General features: G+C 37.1%; 1 protein-coding gene across 4 annotated transcripts in view; it reads right to left on the bottom strand.

The window, feature by feature from the left end:
* The window catches only part of PLEKHH2 (pleckstrin homology, MyTH4 and FERM domain containing H2), a 54304-nt gene that overhangs the window by 10284 nt on the left and 17152 nt on the right, over nt 1-26868 (bottom strand). For 2 of the 4 annotated variants that reach the window (XM_063390787.1, XM_063390789.1), the window contains 23 exons: nt 25723-25785; nt 24531-24680; nt 23999-24082; nt 22404-22485; nt 20959-21141; nt 18599-19587; nt 17499-17574; nt 16948-17042; nt 16183-16327; nt 13805-13941; nt 13542-13652; nt 13196-13282; nt 12521-12679; nt 12175-12255; nt 9933-10112; nt 9042-9150; nt 8826-8938; nt 6545-6724; nt 4481-4578; nt 3837-4014; nt 2055-2210; nt 557-654; nt 39-180 (listed from right to left, as the gene is read on the bottom strand). In XM_063390787.1, coding sequence (XP_063246857.1) covers nt 39-180; nt 557-654; nt 2055-2210; nt 3837-4014; nt 4481-4578; nt 6545-6724; nt 8826-8938; nt 9042-9150; nt 9933-10112; nt 12175-12255; nt 12521-12679; nt 13196-13282; nt 13542-13652; nt 13805-13941; nt 16183-16327; nt 16948-17042; nt 17499-17574; nt 18599-19587; nt 20959-21141; nt 22404-22485; nt 23999-24082; nt 24531-24680; nt 25723-25785 — 3696 coding nt within the window. Of the gene's footprint in view, nt 1-38; nt 181-556; nt 655-2054; nt 2211-3836; nt 4015-4480; nt 4579-6544; nt 6725-8825; nt 8939-9041; nt 9151-9932; nt 10113-12174; nt 12256-12520; nt 12680-13195; nt 13283-13541; nt 13653-13804; nt 13942-16182; nt 16328-16947; nt 17043-17498; nt 17575-18598; nt 19588-20958; nt 21142-22403; nt 22486-23998; nt 24488-24530; nt 24681-25722; nt 25786-26868 lie in introns of those variants that run through there. The other 2 variants (XM_063390788.1, XM_063390790.1) reach the window with 2 other exon arrangements.

Genomic DNA, 26868 nt, shown 5'->3' with positions numbered 1-26868 from the left:
AAAAACTGCTGTGTGAGTTATTCATGCATAAAGATTACCTGAGCTAAAAGGGCTGTCAATTCCATTGCTAATTCTTTGTTTACAGGGAAAAGTCCATTGACTATTTGATCATTTGTCTGATACACTAGCAGCAGCTTCTCTCTGTCTGTCTCCCCATGAACTTGAACTGAAAAATAAAGCCTACAGAAAAGACAGAAAGTTATTAAATAAAGAAGATAGGGGAATGCATTAGCCCTGAGGATTAGCAGTATCTGCTCTGAATGTGACAAGTTTATTTCAGCATCAAAACACATTAGCAGAGCAACACTTGTACTTGAACCTGTGGGTAAATATTTAATGTCAGTTTTCTGACTTCAGTGGGGTTTTTTTGCAGCGCTGCTCACCACTTAAGAACTAAAAAAAGGTAACTATGTTTTTAAAAAAATTCTTCAGTTACACCCATTTACTATTTTTGTTGCAAACTTCAAGTTAGCCAGTGTTTCTCAGATGAAGAAACTGCAGAAACTGGAGAACAATTCTTGGGACAAGAGAGAGAGATTCTATTTGCTGAACAAACCTGTTTTTGTAAGTAAGGCGGACAGTCCTTGTGCCTTCACATTTCCCAGGGTGTTGTTCTTTGGAGGCTTGCTCCCATTTTGAAATAATGTCACAGATCTAGAAGGAAAGCAATACAAAACTGATTTGCTATGTCTTCCTATTTGAAAACACCTCTGAATAAAAACTGTCAACTTATTTTAATGTCCTCTACCTATCACCTATTAGCAACATACACAGCTTGAATTTTTAAACTCCCTGAAGCATAACTTTACTTGCATTTCTTAGTCAAAGCATTTAATAATTAACATTTTTTGGTTTTGTTTGTTTGCAACACATGCACTAGCTTTGGAAACAAGCCATAACATGGACAGGCCAGGTACTTGATTCAGCAGCTGCCAATGAATGTGTAATAATACAGAGTGAGTTGCTATATAATTAATCAAATGCCTTTGATCTCTGCCTTCTCCTTCTGCTGCATGCCAAAGTTTTTCAGGTCCTTTCTAGTAACTGCTATAAGGTTGGCATGAGGTTTGTTATAAGATGCACCAGAAGTGGCTCACAACAAGCTGTGTAGGTGGGCAGGTGGGCACACGGGGAGGAGTCAGAACAGAGATCCTACTGATCCTACTGATCCCAGCTGGGCTTCATGTCACCATTCCTTCATAAAAGAGCCTTCCTGGAAGCAGTAATGTGTGTAGTTTCTAAGGTTACAGTTAACTAGAAAATAACTCCATCCTTTATAAATTTTGCTTTTCATATGGTAATTTTTCTGATCACGGTGACACCGCTTGTCTGTCACTAAGGCCAGGTTGTACCACACCTTGTACTCAAAAGTGCAGCTGTGAACATTGGCCAAAGGGGGCAAAAAGCTGCTTGGTAGAAGAAGAAAAATTAATGTTTCATTAGTTGCTAAAGACTTGGAAAGTATATGATATTTCACTAAAGCACACATTATATTGCCTTTTGTCACTCTTTCTGCTAAGAATTTAATTCTAGCAATAGAGGGAGCTAAAATTTAGAATTCAGGACAGTGGCAAGCCAAAAATTGGAAATTTCTTAAACTGAGCCCTAAAACTATTTTGTATTAGAGAAGGAACCACTTCTTTTTTTAATTTCCCAGGATGTCCACCTCAGTATCAATGACTTCTTGAACCTCACATGGTCATCTTCTGGAACTGTATCATAAATGTTGACTGAAGTCTCTAAATCCACATTTCACTCTAATTTCTCTTTAGATTCAAAGAACTGTAACAGCTTACTTTTTGGTTTTTAACAGAGCTGTTACTTCTCTGAATAATATGGGTCTCTTGGAGAAAGCTTTTAACTATAGTTCACTGAATGAATTTCAGCAACTGAAAAAGTGATCTTTAAAAAGAAAACAAAATCTTTCCTTTCACATTAAGAAAAAAAGTTTTCAGCCTGAAAAATGTTTTCCTTTACACTGTCTGAAGAGAGCTCTGTCAAATGAAGATACTTTGTTTTTTTACATGCACAGCTCATTAAAGGCTTTTGTTTACCTTGATGTTTCCTTGAAGACAGTGCTCTATATCCTTGCCAGAGGGATCGTCAGAAAACAATGCAAATCCTGACTGCGCTGGTTTCCTCATCCCTGTATCTTGGTTCAGAGTGTTCAGAAATTCCTCTACCGTGGTAGAGGCATCAAACCCAACAACCTAAAAAAGCAGCCAAAATGCATTTTGCTATCAAATTCATACCTGTTTCCCCCTTAAATCTAGGATTTTGAAATATAATACTTCTAGAATAACAGTGGGACTATAAGATCCATTCCATCCATTACTGTCACTGGAAATTAAATATTGCCATAAAGGGCCTGGAAAAGATTTCCACGTGTGAAGTCAGTTTAGTGGAATTGGTTTCCTTGCACTTGCTACACTTGGAATTCTATTACAGGATTTATATGACAGTAGTCTAGTATCTGAGCTTTTTGTGACAAATACGGCTTGAAAAATGAAGATTATAATTTCCAGCACCTTCCAATATAGTGGAGAAGCAAATGAGATCAGTTAATTCTTTTTGATCATGTGCAGCTTCAGAGGGATATCAGGTGGCAGTACACTGGCAGATCCAAATTAGTTTGTGGGTGTTGCTTTGTCACTAGTACACAGGTCAGTAATATACAGAACCTTCTAAATTTTACTTCCCCAAATATGAACTTCTGTCTGCTGTGAATGGTATTGAAGCATTTTAGCAAGAGGTGGCAAACGGCTTCTTTACAGACACCAGTGGCTGATGTTCACTTAAGTCTGTATTGAAGGTGTTTTCCTGTATTTGACATGTTGAAAATGTTTTGGTAAAAAATGTCTTGAAAACAGATCACGAACTTTTGTTTGAACTTCTCAGTGGCTGGCATTAAAATAAAAATCTGATGAATATTCAGAGATTAATACAAGAGTTTTTAATACCACTATAACTGTTATGCGCTGATCCCACTGAAGTAATTTTTGTATTTCATTACAATTTTCTTAGCCCTTGGAATTATATAGTTTTGGGCAGTAAATAATTAATGAGCAGTTACTCCTTTCAATTTTGAAACCCTTTAGGATGATTTCAAGGATGTTAGTTTTTTACTGTTTACTGGGCTAGCAATAAGCAATTAAGAAACTTAGAAGTGAAAAAATGCAGAGTTCTTCTGTGACTTGAAATGAAACATTTATTTGATATAGCTTTGATTTCATATATAAAGTTGCTTTCTATCTAGGAATACTATGAATTGTTAAAACTCTTCTCAGCCATCTCTCACAGCTGGAAACACAAACCAGGATGTGAAGCAGCAGGACTGGAAGCCCACGGAATGTCTCCTACAGGCTTTGACTAATGACATCCCCAAAGAGTTAAGAACAGAGCCATGTTTGTTCTGTAACAAATATGGTTTTCCTTCAGGACTGATAATGGGAGTTACAGCTGTGCTTCCAGGCCTTCACTGAGATATTGAACTTCCAAGATGTCTGATGAAAGGAAGTGGAATTTAATGCCTTTCCTTTTCCTTCAGTCTAATTCATTCATCTGGTGGTCAGGTTAAATAAGAAACACAGTTTTGGCAGTTCTCACTCTTACAAGGTTTTACTTTTTTCTTTCTCTTCAGGATTTTCCCCCAAACCTTTACTGTTAGTTGATCAAATCAGATCACAACTCCTTTGTGCCTGCCATTGCTGGCACTGGCACAGGACAAAACTTGAGCCATGTTTACCTTACAGTTCTCTTGTTGATGTACTGTTTCATGTATATGCTGACAGCAGGGGCTTGGGAGAGCTCAGATTTCGTGGCCTGCATGACATTACCTGATATATGCCATTCATGAAATGGACCGGAATACTGAAGGGCAGGGAATGGTGGTAGGGATTTCTCAGGAGAGTGGACAGGATTTCCATTCTGGAAGGCCTGGCTTCTCGGTCTCCATTCTGCTGGGTACGTTCTACACAGCGCTGGCAGTATATAGCGTATTTCCCGAATTCACTCCTGTGGCAAAAAGAGAAATGAGGCAATTCCTGGGGACTGATTGAAAGGATAGTAAACTGTGAGTGAATATTTCTGGAGATGCCAGATGGGAGAAGCACTCAGATTTCACCCCCTGAGATTTCCAACACATTTTTTGCACGTTGAATTAGAAAGAGAATTAGTCTAGTGAGACCAGCAGAATTGTGCCAAAGATGAACATGGCTCAGGGTGTGTTGTGTAACTGCCGTATTTTGGTTTTCTAGGTTTTGCAACATACAGTCAGAATATGCACTACAAAATATATTTTTAAAAAAACTCGTAACTTTCCCAAGTGATGCACAGAAGTAAGATGTATATTTTAGTAGCAATTCCACTCAAATTAATTTTAAAATATATGCCAAAAGATCTGATATATTACAGGAAAGATTGAAAACAAGGTACTTCAGAAAGACCAGTTGACTAGCTGGGAAATAATATTCAGGCACACCTGGAATCTGCATTCTTCTTTAAGTGAAGTTTAAGAAGCCAAAGGAATGGGTGCTGGGGCAGAAAGAGTCCAACGCAGAGGGCCAAGAGCTGCAAGCCCTGAACAAAAGGAATACATTCACTGTTTTAAACATCCTGCAACATAAAACTTCCTGCTGTGGCTGCTGGCCAGCAGTGCAGATGACTGTGCCAAGCTGAGACTTCTGAAATGGGAATGAAAAAAATGGAACACAGAGAAAAAGCTGAGTAAATAAGCATATCACATCACTGAAAGGCCAAATACTCTCTGTCTATTTACATGTGTACACCAAGTTTCTTTTGGGTCTGAAAATGCGAAACAGCTGAGTTTGTATAAAAAGCAGTTAATACAAAGGAAAAGAAATACTAAGGCTGCAAGGTCAAGCACTGTGAAATGAGGAGAAGCCTGTGCAATTTTAATTCAGCTCTCCTCTTATACATATTATGAAGCAAGACATAAGACTTTTTTTCTCCTACCAAACTGACAGTAACTATTGAAAACAACAATTATTCAATATTTTGGTATATGTTGTTGCTCAGTATTAATACAGAGTGCTCTCATGTACCCTGATATACACTTATTAATGCTGCTACTACTTTTCTCACAATCATATCAATGCTTCACACTGAGATTTAAAAAATGGTGTTTCTCTATCTTGATTTGCCTGGTATTAAATAGAAATTTGACAGCATGGGCACAGATATTCCCATTCATCAAATATCTATACTTTGATGGAAGACATAATTGGTTCTGTTGAAGTATACACTGCAGTAGAAGCAAGGGCAGGAGAGTGCAGCAGGAATTTAGGCCTTAAAAACTTAGTGTAAGGCTGAAAACATGTATTTACTCTTAAAAGTAATTCCAGGGGTTTAGGATAACAATGATTTATTTATCTGCATCAGAAGAAAGGCCTTACCAGTGGTAAGAAGAGTAGCAAAGAAGGATTATGGTAAATTTAAATTCCATCAGCCATACATAGCTTCAGTGTGTGCTGACATGAATGTACCATGTCTGTTATAAAAGTTTTGTGAATGTTTTAGCAATGCACACATTGAATCGTAGAATGGAAGGAACCTTAAAGATCATCTGGTTCCAACCCCCTGCATGGGCAGGGACACCTTCCACTAGACCAGGTTGCTCCAAGCTCAATTCAGCCTGGCCTTGAACACTTCCAGGGATGGGGCACCCATGGCTTCTCTGGGCAACCTGTTCCAGCGCCTCTCCACACATCAGCCATCTGCCAGATACAGCCTGTTTCTAGATAACAGGTATGGCTGCTCTACTGTCCCCTGTGTCATGTTCTGCTTTCTGTGGCAAGAGAAAAACACGTTTATATTACAGAAGCCTTGATATGGTAACTTCCTTTCTCATTTTCTGATCCATCTCCTAGTTCTATAGACATTGCTCCATCCTAAGCGTAATGTTCCAGTTCTGTTAATAGTTCTGTTAATTCTATGCAAGCTCCAAGTATTGACTTTCCATGCAATTCCAGTTCATTTCATATCTGGATAGCAGTGAATAGCTGGCAATGGACAAAGGGAAGAATTTCAAGTATGTATTAATGATGTAGCGTGCAGGGTGAATGCAGAACAGCATGGCACACAAGAGGGGACATCTATCAGAAGTCCTGAACCTTATTTGCAATTCCATGACATGGCACCACAGCTTTATTTCACACTCATGCTATTGAGTCATTTGCCATGTGCTTTAGCCCACCAAGCTTCCTGAGGCAGCACCTCTCTTAGGAAAGAAACAGTAAAAAAGAATGAGGTTTCATACATTCTTACTTAATGCTTGACTTAAAGACAGCCCATTTTACATCCACCCTTTACAAACAGCACGGGCAGAGATACAGTCTACCACCAGATACACGTACTTTGTTGGAGGAGAGCATCTGCTTTGTTTCAGGAAAACATTGCAGCAGTGAATTGGATCTTAACTCAGCAGATGCTGCAGAAGAGCAGAGCCTCTTTACCATCCTAAACACTCCGTGTAGTTCCTTCACTGCTGTCAAAATCAATACCATTAAAATAAATACTGGGTTACCTGTATTGGTCCTGCCTGGTTTTGTGGATGTCGACGTCTGGTCTGTTTAATAAGTTGGCAACAGATCTCATTTTGAAGTTCAGGATGTGTGAGGCAGATCTGCAAAGCACTTTGGGCCAAAGATACATGGTAATCAATGGCAGGAGAGTCAACTGCAGCATTTATAAACAACTGGCAGGTCTAAATATAAAATAATAAGCAAGTGAGTTTACATACAAGGGAGCTTCAACAAATCTTTAAGATATTCTGTATATCAAAAGTGTACTTTAATTGAAATCACAAATAGTAAGTTTACCACTTCTGCAAAATGGGGTGAAAAGGGGCCAGAATGGATGAATATACAGAGAGACTTGAGATAAAACACCTCCCACAGCCCACATTTTCACTCTGTATCTAATAGACCGAACTGTAACAGGAGTTGGAACAATTGTGATGGTAAGCAAGTTTAAGGACATGCTGAACACAGCTCACCCCTCTACAGGACTACAGCTCTCAGTGCCAGACAATGTAAAATGCTTCTGTAAGTAGTGAGCACAACACGGCAGCATATACACAGATAAAACATGCTTAACTCAGAGCCATGGATTTACATCTTGGCTTTCCATGGTATTTTCACTGTAGGTTAAGTATGACCTTTCCTATACCCACTCAGGAGAGCCAGATGTTAAGTAAGCATTTGTTGTGCTGTGTTAGAAGAAAGCACATGTATCACTCATTGCATTTACTGTAAACAATAGTTGAATTTTTAAGAGATTTAAGCAAAAATACAAGAACTGTATGGAAGCCAAATCTATTTCTAGTCTATTTTTATTTTAAATGGATAACTGAAATATGACTTGATCTGTTTCTAAATAATTTCCCTACCTGACTTCTAAGATGATTTATACAAGCTTTCAATAAAGGTCATTGAACTAATCTCTTACTTATTTACTGTAGGCAAGTGTCTGTGATTTGAATTAGGTCTGAAAAGTGATTTCCAAGTAGATGTAAATTTGCTTTTATCAAAGAAGTACATTTCCTTGTAAATTTTCATCCTGCAGGATTGCAGAAACTAAGATGGATGTACTTCTTTGAAGTGCTTCAAACATTCCAGAGAAACAAGCTGGAAAGTTTGCCTAAAAGTGGCCATGACTAAACATACAGTGCTTGTCTTGAATTCCTCTCTAGATCTGAACCATAACATCAAAATTCTCCAGATAGTTGACGCTTCAGGGAATTCATTCTTTAGACTTGTGTAAGTTTTGTGGAGAAAGTTCATTTATCCAACCTCCATGCTTTCCAACTTGTAATTTATTTCACAAGATACAAACAAATGAACAGCAAAATTTTATTTTTTGTATGAAATAGACTTTATAGCCTGGAAGCAGGTTAATGACATTGCAGCACACTCCCTCTCACAGGCATGAACCACCAACCTGGCCTTCAACTGAGAAACCTGTAAGGCAGACAAAATTGCTCAAGAACCTAGCTGTGGCTCAGTGGTTATGAACCACTATGTGTCTCCTAATCATAAAGTGTTTTTACTACACTGGGACATATATATATATATGTGTGTGTATTTTTAAAGATCTATGAGAATCTTTAAAAGTGAACTTAAAGATTCTTGTGAAATACTTTTAATAATTTTGCTGTGGAATATTTCCTCTATTAACATTACTGAATAATTCATCTTTTAAGAATAGCTCCTTCATATGAAAATATTCTCTTTTTAATAAAAAGACCAGTACAATGCCTGTTTTCTATCTCAGTTTTAAATAATCCATGACTTGTCTAAATGTAAAATTTACTTTCTTTTCCTTCTGATTTTTAAAATGTCTCCCAGGTGATTTAAATGTATCTACAACAAATCTTTTGCCTATGATTTTTTTCCTGAATCTAACTGAAACAGTAGTGTTTCAGATACAGTTTTCTGAATGCAGAGATCTGATTTGAAGCTATGAACTTCAAGGTAAAATTATCATCACACATTCTTATGGCTACAGACTTTTTCTACTAACTTGCGCTTTATCAATAACTTATCAATTAAGTAGGAACACCAAAAGCTGAAACCTAAACTGCTCCCTCACAACTAAAGGTCATCTTTACATTGGAAGTGATAGTCTTTGGTGAGGTAATATGTGCACTTTTTGCTGCTGTCCATTAGTTACCTCCACTAAAGATAAAAATAAACTTCTCTTTTCTTTTTTCTTATCTGTTGAATATCTCTAGTAAGCCAACTAACAGCCATTCTTTAGCTAAGAGGTAAAATAGTTAATAGAAAAGGCATTTGCTGTGGTTTTACCTTAAATAATTTAATCGCTTCAGTTTGCAAGGCTTCTGATGGCAATGTTGTAAGAGGGGAGGTAATTCCTTCTTTGCTATGGCAAAGGGTAGGATGTCTCCAAATCTGAGAAGCTGAACAGATAAAATATATACATTTTGCCATTAATTCAGTTCATAAGTACATTTACTAAATAAGCATTGGAAGATCAGTATGTTGAAATGAAAATAAACTTACTGGCATCACCTTCCACATTTAATAATTTGCAAAGAAGTTGTTCAAACTCAGATCCAACATTTACACTGGTACTTCCAGCTGCAACTGTCAGATGGTAAAGCCACGTGTCCTAAAGCACAAAAACATAGCAGCTCACTTGTTCTGTGCTGGAAGGAACTGCTTCATCAGGATTTTGGTCTCAACTTGAAACCCGACCATGCAGTCCTTTTGAAGCCCAAACGAGTTTGCCTTTGGTTGAATAAACACAAATTCATGGTCTCTATGTTACAAGCATTAAGCAAGGAAGATTGGACAGGCCTCTCTTCAGAAGTTTTTACTCTCAGAAATCATGTCTAATTATCAGGGCACTCTTCCTTTCCTCTTCCAAAAGCTTACATAAGTCATTTTTTATCACTGCCAGATCCTGCTTACCTGGGGATAAGGCCAGAAAGCAAAACGAGGTCTACACGATTACTTGAGAACAATGAAGCAACAATAATAAAAATAGTTTTAACCCCACCTCTCATTGCTCCTTTACTACAGTAGGGTAGGTCTGTGCTATGTTAGTCTTGTCAGTGAAAATGGATACCAGTACCCTCTAACCTCTCAGCTACAGCTCCGTCTACAAGTTACTGTATGTGAGCAAAATTCTCATTACAGCATACAAGAGATTCTGCACCATCTACTTATGTATGCAAGCCTGCATATTTTTGTCTATTTTAACAAGGATGACTACATTAGCACTGGTTTGCAGACAAACTCTGATCAATGTTAATAAAGCAGAACCTTCTGCTTATTATATCAGAATACAAGCCAGGTGACTTTTAGTCCTTGTCCTCAAGAAATATTCATATCACAGCACCATACTCATGGATGTGCTACTGAAACTCAATAAAAATATCCATTTCTTACCTTCTCATGTTTGGATCCGATAAGAAGATATGTGGGTCCTTGGTCTTTGGGGTGGATAACAACAGTGTAATGGGTTGATAATAAACTGCGACCACTGGCTTCATAATCTTCATCAGAATCACAGGATCTATCAACTTCCTCAACCTTTGCCTCAAAAAGCTTGATTTGGCCAAGAGGAAACTAAAAGTAAATATCAAAATTGGTGAGAGGGGTAACGTTTGTTTCAGGGCACACTGATTTTGTATCATACATTATTATTTTTATTATTACACACAATTTTTTCTTATTCTGCAAATAGCAATTAAAACATGATCCATACCCATTTATATTTACTCGTTTTCAGTCCTGCCAAAGAATGTCAGATAAGCCAGATGTTACAGAGAGCAAAATGAGAATGATATGTGGCAAAGTCTGAAAATGAGGTTTTCAAAAAATCTTTTTCAGGTCTGCCTCTGTTTATAGCTAATGCAATAAATATATGTTAGGGTGAGAGAAGTCATTCTTCAGAGTTCCCAAACCTGGTTCCAAGCAAAAATTTCCTGTGTCAAGTCTAGAACTTTAATTATGATCTTGTTATTTTAGAGGAGAATGTATTGTTGATGTATCTGATTTTTCATACTCTGAATTCAAAAGGTAAATTTTTTGTGTGATAGACCTTCTAGTTGGTTTATTTCTCCAGTCTGAGAGATCACAGAGCTTCAGTGTTGAGATATTTATGTAGTTAGCATCATTTATCAGGAAATATTTTATCTAAAAAAGCCCTGGGTGACAGGACTGAGAAAGGCTGACTGGCTACTCTGTACAAAACTCCCTCCTTTGCCACAATGCCACTGGAAGGATTAAAAAATGATGTGGTGATTTGTATTTTCTGTAGTGCTTCTGAAGCATTCAACTTTTTGAATAAGATAAGATTCTGAGAATCAAAAGATGTCATTTCACATGTAAGTAGTCAAGATTGATTTATTCACCAAGTTTAACTAAAGCACAATTGGCTGATTTTTTAGTTTGAATTCCATTTTGAAAGGAGGTCAATTAAATGGACTCCATTATTGTATTGACCACTGCAGATTGTGTAATTTATTTCTGCACAGACACAGTCAGCTACAGAAAACATGATTTTAATTAGCATATTGTTGAACACTAGAAATAAAGCAGCTTTGGAGAACTTTTCATACATATTCTGCTTACAAAAGCTGAATTCTCATTCTGTTCCAAGTTAGCAAATTAGTTTCAATTTTACTTTAAAAGGGCAGCTAAACTTCTTCCAGATGTGAGGGAAATATTCACAAGAATCCAGCAAAATTCTTAACTCAAGAGCATGCTAAAATGCCAAATTTTTTAGTTCTAAAAATGTATAAATTCAGTTATGTTAAACATAGAGATTTTTCCCTAGGAGAAATTTTAAGTTAATTTTAATGTCTCTGTAGGATGAGCATGAGATTAATACTCTAGCCAGTTGATTCCCAAACCCTGTTTTATATTGTTTTAAAGATCAGTTAAAGTAAAAATTTTGATGCCTGGTTACTGCTATCTTATTAATATAGTTCTAGAAATGAGGTCTCGTTGAGGTTTAAAATAGCTGTAAAAGGAAAGGAGGACAAAGGGAATAACTGGCTCTATATAAAAGCTATGAAATACTGGCTCCAGTGTGATTATCTTCTTAAAACAGAAGCACAAATATGAGAATTTCTATTGATTTTTTTATAATGGCTCAGTGGACTGTTCAAAATCCCGTTTCTGATCTGCTTCCGTTAAAAAGATGTTTCTGGATGACAAAATACAATGCCAGAGAGCAAAGGGACAGGTGAAAATCATGTCTAGGAAGTGTCCTAGCTTCTACAGCACAGTGGACATACAGTGACATACCAAAAACCAGAAGTCAACTGAGGGACAGAAAGAACATTTAAATTCTTGAAACTTGCAGTCACTGCCCACTGCAGGAGACATAAGAAAGGGTCTGCTTCCAGAACTACACGACAGCTGTGTCTTTTCTGATGCCTGTCAGAAAGGGACACCTGAACTCCAGGCAAACCAGAGTCCCCCTTCAGCTAGGGACAGCATGCATAATATGTATCACATCCTGTAGAAAGAGACCAAGGGGTGTGGTCTGGATTGCTGGCTTTGAGATAGAATCTTCCAAGCTGACAATCTGTGTTTGATGTCAAGGCCAACTGTACTTTAATAAAGCTGTAGGTTACTGTTTAAAATTTACACTCTCTGAAGAAACAAGAACGGGACCTACCTTATCTTCTTGATTACGGAAATAATAGAGAATTTTTCCGACTAGGGTACACCAAACCCTTTTGGAATATCCATGCTTCACCTGTAATTACAGAACATTAGTAATAATCACAGACAGAGAAATACTGACTACTTTCACCATCTCTGAAATTTGGTGATATTGGGAATGCATATCTTGGTTCAAAGTCCTATCCACATTACTAGACATAAAATTACAACTGTGTAACTCTGTTAAGGGCGTAAGAATCAGAGCATTAGATGAGATACTCTTCTAAAGCACAGTAAGGCCAGTGTTGGCCTAAACAGTGTTGGAATAAAGCAGACAGGGGAAAGAAGTGTTTTCCTACCTTTGTAAGTAATCCTTTCATGGTTGGCTTGATTTCAGACTGTACAAAGAGTGGGCTGGCAGCCTGTATTTTAAGAACATTCTGCAGTACTTTGATCCATTCCTCTAAGATGTTGGGGGAATCTGCAGTCAGGTAGTATGTTCTTTTCTCTGTGGTCAGCTGTGTGGTAACAAAGAGTCTTGAGCTTCAAGAACTTGACATATTTGACCCCACAGTGTGGGATTTGTAACATACACCACTCTGTGTAGCTTCACAGCTTCAGAGTTTATCTTCCCTGAAGCACTTTTTAGTAATGAAACATTCCATGACCAGACAGAGCAGAGAGACTTCTTCTAAATCTTTATCTAGAAAGTTCCAGGACGGCAAATTGACAAAACTCAATTCTCCTTTCAGACAAATGAATTCTCTCTACCCCAATGGCTGACCCCACGATTGCTCTCTTTATTTCTATCCCCTATGTGATGATCTAACCTTTGTGGCAATACAAACAAGGCTCCAGGTAGGCCTTTTTGTATTTTCTGTCACTGAAAAAATTTTTTGGTTTCAAATGAAAGACGCTGATTATTTAATTCCAAGTCCACACTTGGACTTCATGTGCAACAGGAACTGGAACAAGGGGTTGGCTTTGGGGATGGAGGGAATGCTGAAACAGCAACAGAGGAGAAAAGCAGGCACCTGAATTGTTTGTTTTCCATCACCCCTTTCAATGTGGCTGGATGCATTTAGCTCAATTTGACCTTGAGGCTTTCGAATGACATCACTCTGTATGGAAAGAATGGAAAAAGAATATTTTAAATCTACCAACAAACAGCAATAAATTAATATAGGACTAATTTAAACATTAATCTTGATAAACACTTTCTAGTTAGACATTGTGTACCTTGTACACCTCCTGAGGAAATGAGTACTGAATCACTCTCTAAAAGCTTAGAAACCAGAAGTGCATTTTTTTTCTTCTAGCAGCCTTAGATTATCAGTAAACAATCTAAGACAAAACAACAGGTAAGTTACATGTACTTACTGGAGATTTGTAGTATAGCAATTCACCTCCTTTAAGCACAAACCACCGTCGTTTCCAGGTCTTTACTTTACCACCCATTTTTAACAGATATCCAGATTTTTCCAAAGGTTCCTGGTTGTTTAGAAGTTAGATAAAAAGTGGTTAGATACGGGAAAGGCAGTTTGTGAGTCAGCAAGACTAAATGGAAAAGGTTTGGTTGCAGTCTTTGAACAGAAATATACACACAGTACCTCAAGTGCACTTCACAGAACTTCAGTACTCACATTTTTTCCATTATCACTAGATGAGGATGAGGTCTTAGGAAGTTTCTGCTCTGGCTCTGAATAGTCTGTATCTACTGAATATGCATCTGGAGGGATAGCATAGTCACTTTCTGAGGTCACAGAAGACAGAGATGCACCTATGGTAAAAGAAGAAAGAGAGTTCTTAATATATTTTTTTGTTACGTTAGAAACAACTAAGATCAGAATAGTCATGTAGAAAGAATATCTGCATAGAATCTGCAGGCAAACATAAATATCAACATAAATCCATCAGCAACCAAGATTTTATTTTTAGTATCAGCACACTGAACTATTAGCATGGTGCTAATTCTCATTTTATTAATAATTAAACAGTTAAAGTCCCTTGTAAATGGAACAACAAAAAAAAGTCTTCTGTATATTTTTACCTTCTGTTACATTACCACAGCTTCTGTAAGGAGGGAGATAGTGCCATGAATCATACTCATTGTCTAGGAAAAAACCCAGGATCTTTAATTAAAGTAAGCAACCTTCCCCCTGCACTTTCTGTCACTCATTATGGCATCCAGATTTCTCAGGCAACTGCTTGCGTACTAAGAAGTCATACTCAACATCTGCTTCATGTTGAAGCTGTAGGTGGCTGTGTTTTGCAATTAGTATGAATTTGTATACCAAGGTTTTCTAAAGTTTTATTTTCATATTTCAGGGGGGGTTTAGAGTTTATTGGCTTTAATCCTGAAAAAAAATGCATCTTGCTTTCAATTCTAGTCAATCACTAATAAAAATTTAAACTCCTCTCTCATTCATTATAGAAATATTTTCATGCATGTAAATGTGTTCTTTTGTAAGGACTGTAAGGACTAGTGTTCCACATCCTCTCCAAAACTGAAATAAGAAGGCCTTTTTTCCTTTGTTTCAATAATTTCCCAACTCATTTAACCAATTTTATTCTTCAGAAAGGCTTTTCTAATTTATTGCTTTGGTAAGCCACCAAGACTTTTGGAGAGGGCTCTTCTCATGGTGGATCTTTCATAACAAATTGCAGCGAGCTAATCATGCTTTTGGTGAAATGTGTGACTGCCTAGAATTTTAAAGAATGTAATCTCAACAAAAACATGTACATATGTGTTTTGTGCTTAAGAAAGGTTTCCACATATAAAACAATGCAAAGACTATTTTATAGGAAGAAAGCACGAACAAAAGGAATGGTTGCATTTTACAGACACAGATATAAAGTGCAGGTGAAACCAGCTTTTAAATGACCCAATTTAGCTTTCCTCTTGTGTAAGCATGTAACATGAGCTGTGTCTGCAGCCATGGCACTGGTTTCTGCTCAGCAGGATGGAGCTGCTGGGAGGATGCAGGATCTATGGGTCCTTTTCACACTAATGTGGCAAAACTACATTGCTGGAAACAGGACTGGACTCCAGCTGTGGCCGCCACTGGAAAACGCCACGTGGGACCAGTGGCTGTGTCAGCCTGCTCTAGGGTCACAGAATGGAGCTCCTGCCAACCGGGATTTTACATGTATAATTGAGACCACCAAATAATGTTACTTAGCATTTCTAAAGCATATAATGAGGGATCTTAACACTGGGCCGCAATGGGATCTTGGTCTCCCTTGATTTACACAGTGAAGAAATGCTCACAGAGATGTAACACTGACAATGTCATCTAATGAGGAAGGACTGTATCTTTCAATATTATGAAGGATATTATTTCCACTTTGCAGATGGAAAACATGGTTACCTAGACCTATGAGATTTGTCTTACGTAAAACACAGTGAATTACGTAAAACCTGTGAATTACCTGTGAATTACCTGTGAATTACCTGTGAATTACCTGTGATTTAGTTAGAATCAAGTGTTCTTACTAAATCTTTGCACAGGACCTTAAGACAACCACTGTAAAAATGAAAGAAGTCTTTTATTGCATGAGGTGACAGAACCAAATAATTTATTGAGGGAACTTTTCCATCTGCTTTCTGACCACATGAAATTGTTTTATAAACTTGAATATGTGTGTGTTTTGTTTCTGATGGTGATTGTTTTTGCTATGTCATTTTTATTTTTCTACAGTTAAAAGTCACAGGAAGTGCTTGGCATGACAGAGTATAGATAGAATGGTGCTCCTTGCTTTAAATGTACAAGTCACTTTCCCCCCATGACAACAGCCAGCTACAAGATTAGTGCTTTAAAAAGATATCTGTAATAACAGCAATAAAAAGAAAGCCATCTCTAACAGTCTTTTCTCCTGACAGAGTAATAGATCTGGGCTTTGAGAACCTGGATTTTAGATGTCCACACTTTTAAGAAGAAATAAATTCCTAAGAAAATAATGTAAACTGCCTAGTTTTCCAAAGTTCCCAGAGGTTTCTTCTTGTTATGGTTTTGCCTACCTCGTTTCATAGCCCGAGGACTCCCTGGACCACTTCTGCTTCGAGAATCAGACTCGGAAGTCCTTGAGCTGGACCGAGAGCTGTCTTCTTCCTCAGATCCTGAGGACTCATCTAGAAATGGGCTGTTGCTGATTTGAGTTGCTTTCTGCAGAAATGAACACATCCTTGCATAAAGGGTATCAGTCATTTCCTGGGGACTGTGGCAGGGCTCTGCTGGCCTCATAATACTCAAAGCTGTTCTTGCCTGGGTTGTGAGTTTTGGCACACAATTATTAACATGAAACTGAATTCCCTCTGCCCCCTGTATACTCAACCACACCCATACTTTGAAACAGAAACCTGAGGGAGCTCAAGGCATGGGTCTTTCCAAATCACAAACTACTGCCAGAAAACAAACAATGCTGTGATTACTGACTGCTGCCTGTGTGACTAGAAACAGCTTTGGCAGTGACACAAAGACATTTCTACACATACACACACTTCTAATTATGACATTGAACACCATGTGGTTCTGTTTAATAATTAACAAGCCTTTGGAAAAAAATCAGCAAGGAACCTAAGAAGAATTGACCTAGGCCAGTAACATTTTATGGGCAGTATTTTTTTCCCCAGCTATTTGACATTTCTATTATTTCTGGGGGTCTTTGATCTCTGTACATCAACTTACAACATATTTGGCAAAATAGTATCAAATGTGAAATAGCAAGATCCTTGATGTGAAGCCTGATGGTATTTAAAATTTTCTTAAAAAAGGAATACAATTACCCCTTTCAAAGTCGTGTAGACAGGAGTGGTCATGTTCTTATATATCAGAGAAGTATATAATCCAGATATGGAGCATGAAGTTAGTGAAACAGCACCTAAAAATCAACATATTTTATAAATTGCCTTCCTAATTCACCCCCCCAATTAACAAAATTCAAATTTAATACTTTTTCTGTTGTATAACTGCTATAAAAAACAACTAACTCCTAAACTGTTCTGGATGTGACATTTATAGCTTTTTAAAATTTACAATGCTTTTAAAAACATAAATAAACCTGCAATCATGAACATTAGCCCTTTTTAAATTGGTACATGGTATAGAATCTTCAAAGTAGTGAAATGCAAAGTAAACTGGAGTGAACAAAGTACAAATTCAGCACAAAGTCAAGATGTAAGGTACCAGAAGACAATGGAAAGATAACCAATGATCTTCTAGGTTTTAAATGGCTGATAACTAAATATTTATAAAAACATTTTAAAGGTCCTTGCTCACAAATCACCATAAGGAGAGAACTTTTGTTGATGGGACAATGAACAACTAAACCACTTACTTTTATTAAGAGATTCTGTGGTGAAAGCTTCAGACATCCTTAAACCAGATTTGGCTACAGCATAAATTCTACTTTCCTAGATAAGCAGAATGGATTTGATAGTAGATAATTAAAACACATCAATTACTTTTGTTCTGTTTAGCCTCCTAGTTTTTTTATCACATAGTGCAACTATGCAATAAAATGGTTCATGAAATGATATTGTCAATAGCAGCTAAAAATTGCATCCTTCTTTTTGATGCTGTACACATCATAGCCATAGCCTTTTTCAACATTTTTCATACAATGTAAAGAACTTATTCTTAAAAATACTAGTATCAGGTGCCAAAGAAGCTATAGCAAGAATGTTTTTTAATGGAAGATTGTGTGTTAGGAGCAGAGAAATACGATTAGAAGACAACTTTTCAACTATTTTGTGTTAAAAGGCTACAATACAAAAATGTATAATGCAAAAAGCTCACTAATATATATAGAGAGAAGTTGATAATGTATTATTCCTCTCTGAATAATAATTAGTAAATAAATACATTTAAAAGGTTATTAATTAACAAATCTCTGACACTGAAACAGTAGAATTAGTGAGTCATGACACAGTTAATTCTGGATTTTGTGTGAGACACATTAATATCTATTTTAATATCTTGACTGATGATGATCTTGACTTGGAAATGTGATCAGTTACTTCTGTAATTTGTAGTTGTCTGCTGTTGACTTCATTGTCTAGGTTGTGAGTGGTACAGTGGTTACAGCAAGGACATTGACACCAGCATTCTTGGGCTGTGTTAGTGAGAGTTCAGATAAATAAATAAAGGCATTCACAAGCATTACATCCTTGGATAAACTCAAAAAAACATACATAACTTAGATGTGACATGAAAAAAACTTGGCTTTATCTATAAAACTGAGACCATGGTTTTCAATGGCAGGAATATTGTGCTGAAAATAAAACTAGGTTCTGAGTTTGTACTTATGATTAAGGTAATGCCCTATCTTGTCATTAAACAGAAAGTAATTAAAAGAGAGGCAACAAAAATCATAGAAGAGAGTCAAGAAAGTAAGTTCGTTTTGCCAGTGGGAAAAATATCTATAATCACCCTTACCCAGGAAGGAAATCGATGTAATGGAGGCGTTGGGGGTTTGTTGCTAGCACCCTTTTTTGTCGTATCACAAAGTTCCTGGGCTTCAGCATTTTGTGCTTCGGTGTAGTCATAGGTAAACACTCCTTCATCACAGGCAATCTCCATTTTCTCTAAAATATCGGTATCTTCTCCATCAACCAGATCTATGTCTGTTTCCTGAGGTCTCCACGGACGGATCATGCTTATGGCATTTCTATTTCTGCCAAACATCCTGTCAGAACTCAGCTGGGGCTGGCTGAGGTGTTTCTTTGCTAACACTGAATTTAGACTAAAGACATGAGGAGTCCGTAACTTTGGATGTGGCAAATTTGAGGGAAAATCTGATGGAGTTGTGCATTGAGAACCTGCAGAAGTTGCTAGAATTGGGTGTTTGGGTGTCAGAGCAGGGGTTAAAATTGGACTTGGGGTATTTGCCTCACTGGATGAGGATGAATAATCAAGTCTCTGTGACTGAAATTTCTTATTCAGTTCATCTGAAGAACTATCTTGGTCTTTCTTTTTCCTTGTGAAGTCAGAGTTGCACTTTCCACCCGGATTGCTCAGGCCTTTTCTTTGGGACCCTTGCTGCCACGAGTATAGCTTCTTTTGCTGAATCCTCTTAACATCAAAACTCTCTTCTTCAAAGAGGGAACTACTGTCATCAGATGCTGTCAAATACATTTCACTTCCTACTCTACTGTACCTTGTGTTCTCTTCAGATGTGTGGCTTGAAAGTGTTGATGCACACCTGGATTTCAGTCCTTTATTGTCTCCTCCATCCTCATCTGAGCTCCAGTCACTCCCAGTAGTGCATGAGTTCTTTGACATGTCACTGTCTATGTCTTTGGATGAGCAGCTTGTTCTCACTTTTTTGTTCTGCTCTGAACCAGAGGAACTTTGTTGCAATGACTTCTGACCTTTATTTGTCTCGTGCACAGGACCAGCAAAGGTAGTTTCCAGGATATCCTTCTCTAGAGGAGAAATATAATGAACATGAGAAAATTACTTTAGCAAACTTGACTGATAAATGGTTTTGTCATCATGCCTGCAACTAGTAAGCAGGTAATAATTTCATTAATATTAAAAAGCATAAATGTGAGAACATTTATGCTTTTTAATATTGTAAATAATAAACATTAAGAAAAAGATAAAATTTTTAATGTGACTGAATGCAAATTACATTTGCCAAGAAACTGTAATAAATGTTGCTCAAAGTTCTAGCTGAACTAAAAATGGCAATAAATATAAAGATTAACAGACTGGAGCCGTATTTTAAAGTAAGCCATGTATGTGTGAAAACAAACAAACAAAAAACCAAAACTGATCAAAAGCCAAATACTTAAGAGAGCATACAAATTTAGCTGTTTTATTAAATCTGTGGAAAATTAAAGTTTAATAAAAGCTTGTCAGAAAGGATTTTCATTAACAAATCAAGTGCTCTGAGCATTTCTACAGTGTTTACATACAGCAATTTATTCAGGAAGCTATTATTGTATTCCCAGTTGTGAATGTTCCAGATATACAAGACAGTCTCATGGCAAGTACTTCAGGAAAGACACTGTGTTAAAAATAGCTTTGTTTCTGCTCTTCACTTTTACCTGGTTTTGCAAGAGAAAGCTATAGCTTGCAACATGTTAGTGAGGCCTGCATGTTCCCAAATTAAATCAGATGCAAACCCAGGATTTTTCTACACAGACACTTGTAAAAGTCTATGTTAAATACCTGTGTGAAGTTAAAGTGGACTGAATAAGACAAAGATTTTAATTTCACCCACATTAAAGTAATGACATCCCCAAAATTATCTCTTTCCCTCAAGGCAAGCCTAAGGTTCTGTGTCTTATCCTTTCCCTTCACAAAACATCAGTCTTACTTCAATTCCCTCCTCTGTAAAAATAGAAGTACTAATACACAGCCACCTTCATAATGAACTTGCTGTAATATAAATACACAAAATATTCATAGGATCTCTTTCAGTTTCTGATTTTCAAAAGACCTCAGCTTGCCATTTTGGATACCATGATTAACTGTGGAGAAAATACTGAGGTCATAAACAGCACAAGGGATTGAAGTGAAGGACCAGTGCAACAACAAAGGTCACAACCACATCTTTACTTCGTAGCCAAAGCGCCCAGGAGCCTCTGCATGCTGCCAAATAATGTATTAGTGGTTATTACAGAAACTCAACAGGATGATTTCTTCCAAGTAATAGAAGAGTAGCAGTGAAGAGGGAGGCAGTGCTGGTGTGCACTTTGAAAACAGCTGGTTTGGATGCACTGACAGAGTTGTTGTTTTCAGTTTCCCACTTGTGTCAGAATAAAATGGCAGTGTTGGTGACAAGGTACCTGGCATGTTTTTGCCTTCAGCGTAGTCTGACTCTTTAGATGAAGCCTTGCTTATTTCTTCAAGCTTAGGAGACGGTTGAGGACTTCTTGCTCTATTTGAAAAGCATCCAAAAGTCAAACTGCTTAATCGCTGACACTCTGCAGGTTTTTGTGTTGAGGTAACAGATTTCTTACCAGTAGCTTCTGAAGAATAGTAATTCAGAAATCTTGTGTTAGTGAGATACAACAAGATATGCAACTCTTCTCTTTACTCTGCAGTGCAATTTTTTTTACAGATAACTAAAACTTAGAAAAAAAAGGTAATAAAAAATGAATTATAGGAGAAACATCCTACCTGACATCTCTCCGTATCAGGAGAAACCCATACCAATGTTTCTAGTTCTTAAAAATTGATATAAAAATAGAGAGAAAAAATCATTTAACAATTTCACAGGGAATACAGAAGAGTAAGTTACCAGGTTTAGAAGGTCTATATGGAGGAGGACTCCAAGAGAAAGTGACAGCAGAAATTGATGAACTGCCTTGAATATGAAATCTATCCCTCCCTGTTCATGAAACTCCCTGTGGCTGATCTAGGAACAAAAGGCCCTTACCCTACTTGTAAATCTGCTTAAAACAGTACCAGGTGTTCATAATTTATAGCCTGTCACCAGCATGGACCCTGCAAATAGTAATCAATTTCTTAATGTTTTTGGGCATATCAGTAACTGTGTGTTGGAAACTACAGGCTCTCAAAAAGCCTTTAAATGGATCTCTCTGAAAAGAATAACTGGAAGTGTATGAAATTGCTACTTAGCAAAAGATAGCAAAGAAGCAACACTATCCAATTTCTTCATTAACAGAAAAGTGCATCTTAGAAACTTTATATTGTATATGAATTTGTATATTTTTGCATTTTCTTATATTATGCAATTTTGATCCATGTGAAATAGTGCTCTTTGGAGGAGATATTCCTCTTTTTTTCTATTTACACTTTATGATTTTTAAATTTACTATACCCATTTCAAGAGGAACCTGGTGATACTGGGTCTGAATTAAGATTTTGGATCACTGTAGCCAAAGGTAGTAACTAAAAATACCTGATTGGAGTTCTGATTCCCAGCTGACCATTTGCTAGAAAAAGCAAATGCAGACTGACATTTATGTATTCTTTAACAGTTTTGTGACCACCTGTGCTATAAAGGAGGGAAAGCAAAATCTGTCCTAAATCCAATAAAGTCTTATTACTTGCAGAACCTCTTAAGTAACAGCGGTACCTGTTCACCCCACAAAAACCAAATGATTCCTTCCTAACACCTTCGCGTACAGTCACTGTGTCAGTCCATACTCTCTGAAATCTTTGTGATTTCACAGAATATTTTCAGTCATGTAGATGCACATATTCATAGGGAATAGAAAGAAACACACCATATAGAGAGAAGTTTTCAGAAGAGTTGTTCATTTACCTTGCAGTTTAGATTGTACTGTTTTCATCTCTTTGGTTTGCTTTTGGTTGATCAAGCGAAGGTTCTGATTTTCCACCTCTAACTAAAAGCATATAAATGTAATCTCATCCATTGGTGAAACAAATCCTAAAGCTATTACATCATTTACGTTTCCTCTGAATTTCTGCTTATCTAAGGATAGAGACAGTTCAAATAATAATCTCCTCTCTGCTACTTCTCTAAATACCAGTCTAGGCATCTCTTTATTCTGAACAATTAATTCCCTGCAACGACTATTTGCTCAATTCTGCCAAAATCATTCCCCCAACCAAGCAAACCCATGACTCCTTTAAAAATCCTTAATAAAGAAGAGAAAAAGAAAACTGCATTGGCATTTTTAATAAAAGCAGAAGGCTAGAATTACAAACTCCTCTGCCACTTTTAAAACCAAGAGTGAGCAGAGAATCAGAGGGAATGATGGTCCTAATGCCTCCTTACCATTCCACAGCAAAAAGTTTTAAAAAACAATAGGTGCCAACAAACTTTATACAAAGCAAAGGACTTCCTACAGGAAATAAAAAAATCAACAACCCATTGCTGTAGCCCACCACTGGGAGGTAAAAGATGCTGGTTCAAACTCCTGCTCCAAATTACGCAAACAGATTTGAATCTGACTATGTCACAGAGAAGGGAGCCAGCAATTCCACTTCCCACTGAGTGACACTTAGTCATATCTGTGAAACTAGCTTGTGATTTTCCATAACGAGTAAGTAAATACTTAGAGTCATACTTGATTTTGTCCTAACTTTTTCATGGTAATTTTAGCTAAATTTAATGGCATTTTTATTAAATTATTTCAAAATAATTTACTTTAGCCCTCACAGATGACAAGTAGGTATTTTATGTAAGAACCTTCTAGTTTCTTACTTCAAAAACAATAAATGAATTGTTTTTCAACTTGAGTGTAATTTCCAGTAAACTTCAAGAGAGTAAGATTTTAACTTTTACAGGCAACTTTAAATTCCACACCCAGGGAGGGGAAACCACAGCTGTACCCCAAAGCTGACAGCCTTAGGCAGGGCAAAGACATGGTTATCATACCACAGCAGAGAAAAAGGGGAGACAGCTGGTCTCTTGGAATTAGAGCTGGTGTCCCTGAAACTATTAATGACTAAGAGTAAGTGTGGGCATTGTGAAATAAGAAATGATCAAGGCCTTTTTTTCTGCCAGGCCCCAGCAGGCTTGGTCGGCTTTCTGGGGATTATTCACACTTTAGGCATCTGCTTGAATAAACTCAGTTTGCCAGCTAAGCTCTCTGAACTGGTGGAGAAGTTGACCTTCCAGAGAGCAGTCGTGGGTCCTTGCTCCAGAAAGAGGACCCAGATCATCCTGGCTGACCATTCAGACATCAGAACTTAGGTGACGTGGACACTCTGCTCTCTGTGCCATTGTTTTCAATTCTCCTCTTTCCAGCAAATAACTATAAAGTCAATGAAACTGGGAAGCTTTTTTTTTTTTTTTACTATGGCACACGGGCCTTTAACAGCCAAAAGGTTTAAGGGATATCCAGTCACACCATTATATTTTCTGTGTAAGTATTGTAGCAAGAGTTATACCTCATGAAGCTTGACTGTCACCCATTCTTTTATTTTAGCTGCTTTTTCTTCTATGATTTTTGCTTCTTGCAGTCTTATTTGCTTCTGGAAAAAATTGACATAAGGATATTTTTCACTGAGTAATATAATCTGCCTGAGTAGTATCTTCAGACACAAATCCTAAGATTGCTTGAAGTCATTCAGGCTCATAGGCAATACATGCTGATTGTTAGAAAATGAGGAGTAGGGTCTTCACAGAGGCTGCTATTCCTCTGTCCTCTTATAAAAATGAAAGCTCTTCAGTGGGGACAGTGAAGAGGAATATCATCTTTCCCCTCTTAAAAGTCAGATGTTTTTTCAATGGAAGCCAGAGCGTAATTTGAAAAGGAATAAATGTTATTCAAATTATATACTTCCAATGGGAACCTCTTTAAGCAAATAACAGAAATAATGCTAAACTTTTCTGTCCTCTATTGATCTAAATTTTTCTTTTTCTTTTGTATAATTAAAAAGGGAAATTATGTTTCTCTTTTGTAACACCATTATTCCTAACCTGTTCTTCAAGTTGTTGCTCCAATTTTTGTATTATGTCATTTTTATCCTGTATGAGGATCTCCAGATCTTGACATCTCTTATACAACCTGGTTTCTGATTCACTTGTTTGAACATTTGCTGCTTTTAATTTCTCTTCCATGATCTGCACCTATTTGAAAAGTCAAATATAAAAGTTTAAGGAACATAACACTCCAAATCAAGGTAGCAATTTAATCACAAAATAAACTTAACATTGCCTCCACACTTAAGTTTCAAGACAACTCTGCAAAGTTTTGAAGCCTATTTGAGAAGCCACAGTTCATTATATATTATATATCACAGTCTCCCCTGTGCAGTTAATACCAACAGGACTGGCAAAACACTGAAAGATCTTACACAGATTTTGTTAGTATCTGTGAGAGGCTTCTAGTTTTGTAACACACAAGCTTTTAGAAACACCAGTATGGGAAGAATGCAATTTATCTACAGGGAGCTGTAAACAATGTTTTAATAAATAAACAATTGCACACTGTAAAAAAAACCCAGCAAATTATCAGTAGCATTTAAAAAATTGCATAAAAATACTTGGCTCATAGTCAGGAATGTTTTCTAACTCCATATTAGTACATGAACATTTTTAGTCTTACAATTTTCAGTTTCTATCTGTCTCACAGTAAGATATGAGCAATGTTTCAGCAATACCAGAGGTATGTTCATAAAATGTCTACAGTAGCTAAGTCTGCCATTTGGAATCAAAAGGCACCTTTGGTTAAATATTTCACCACAGTCTTGTTCTTTAAGTGATGTAACTTCTACAAGAGGAACGAACAACACAGAACAGTTCTATTTAGAGGCTGTATTGGGCAGCCTCATTTTATTTTCTTACAGATCTTCTAAAACAGGTCATTGTTTCCTCTCCCTTTTGTTTCCACATGCATCCTATATCAAAGACTCATGACACATCAATGAAGAAGCTCATTCCATGTATCTACCTGTGATTTGTGATGTTAGCTTTGACTTTATTGACCTGAACTAAATAGTGAGCAAAGAAATGTGTTAGAACTCTCCATTAGGACAAATCAATAGACTTTAAAAGAAACTGTCTTCTTCTCTATTTTTAGAAGTACCTAAAAATCAAGTAGTTTTTTGAATTTCACCTCATTAGAGTATGACATGCACACAGCTAGTGGAGATATTTATTCCAATTATACCTGCTGAAATGCTCTCTCTGCTTGACGATCAGCATCTATGACTTGCTTCTCAAGCTGCTGCATCTGTATATGTATAAAAACATACAGTTAAATGGCCATGCCTTCTGTCTCTCATCAGAAAAATATATTTTCAAGGTCTGTTTCGAAAAAGGAAAGGACACGTGGAGGGCAGGAGCATAAAAATAAAAGGATAAACTGTATGTCAGACTGGGAAAAGAATTCACCATCGTGACTGTACTAAAACATTGTAAATACCCTAAAACAGAAAAAAATATACACACCTTTTCTTCACAGTTAATTCACTGGCTGCCATATGACACTGCTTTTTCTCCCCTGCTACCAAGAGCAGAAGTTCCTTTGACAATAATCTTGAAACTTTCCTCATGTCCTCCCAAAAGAGGCAAGAGTAGAGGGAACTCTGCTGCTAATCCTTCTGATGTTGACAAATTTAATGTTTTGGACAAATATGCTACAAGAACTGTCTCAGCCTTCTCCCTTGTTGCATGAAGCAAGGCAGGATGTGGCAGAAGGGACACGGTGGCCACAGGTGCTCCACAGCAGCAGTGGCTGAAGACAGAGTTTCCAGTTTCCCTGGAGAAGTGCAGGTCACCTCTAAGAGGGGGAGACCCTGATCTCTTAATTTATAGCGATGCCTGTCGAGTCACGGGCTCAGTCTTTGCCCAGGGCCTTGCAAAAACCCAGCATTTTACAGGATTTATGTTGAAGGCTTTCCCTACAATACAGAACAGAAGAGGCCAGAAAGGTATACTTTGTTTACATTTTGTTACATTTTGTTAAGAGCCCTCTAGTCTGGTTTTGCTGACTTTTTTATAAAGTAAGCCCTGGTATGAACTAACACTTGAATGTTCATAAGATATTCCACGACTAAGGACTTATTGGTTCGCAGGAAACATCTAGATAAGACCTCAGTTCATCTGAAGAGAATGAAATATCAAATAATATTGCTATACTTAGTATTCAGCTTGAAAATTATTCTAAGAAAAACATATGAGGCAAATGCAAATGAAACCCATTTATTCCTCCTTCAGTTTATTGTGTGGTTTTAAAATAATGAGTTTCATCCTGTCCTTTTTGTACTCAATTTCTGGCATCTTTTAGTTTCTCTTTCACTCTCCATCTCTTTTT

The sequence above is a fragment of the Prinia subflava genome, chromosome 2, assembly GCF_021018805.1.
Source record: "Prinia subflava isolate CZ2003 ecotype Zambia chromosome 2, Cam_Psub_1.2, whole genome shotgun sequence".
Taxonomy (NCBI): domain Eukaryota; kingdom Metazoa; phylum Chordata; class Aves; order Passeriformes; family Cisticolidae; genus Prinia; species Prinia subflava.
The sequence above is the reverse complement of the archived record's forward strand: the minus strand, read 5'-3'. Positions and strand labels throughout refer to the sequence as shown.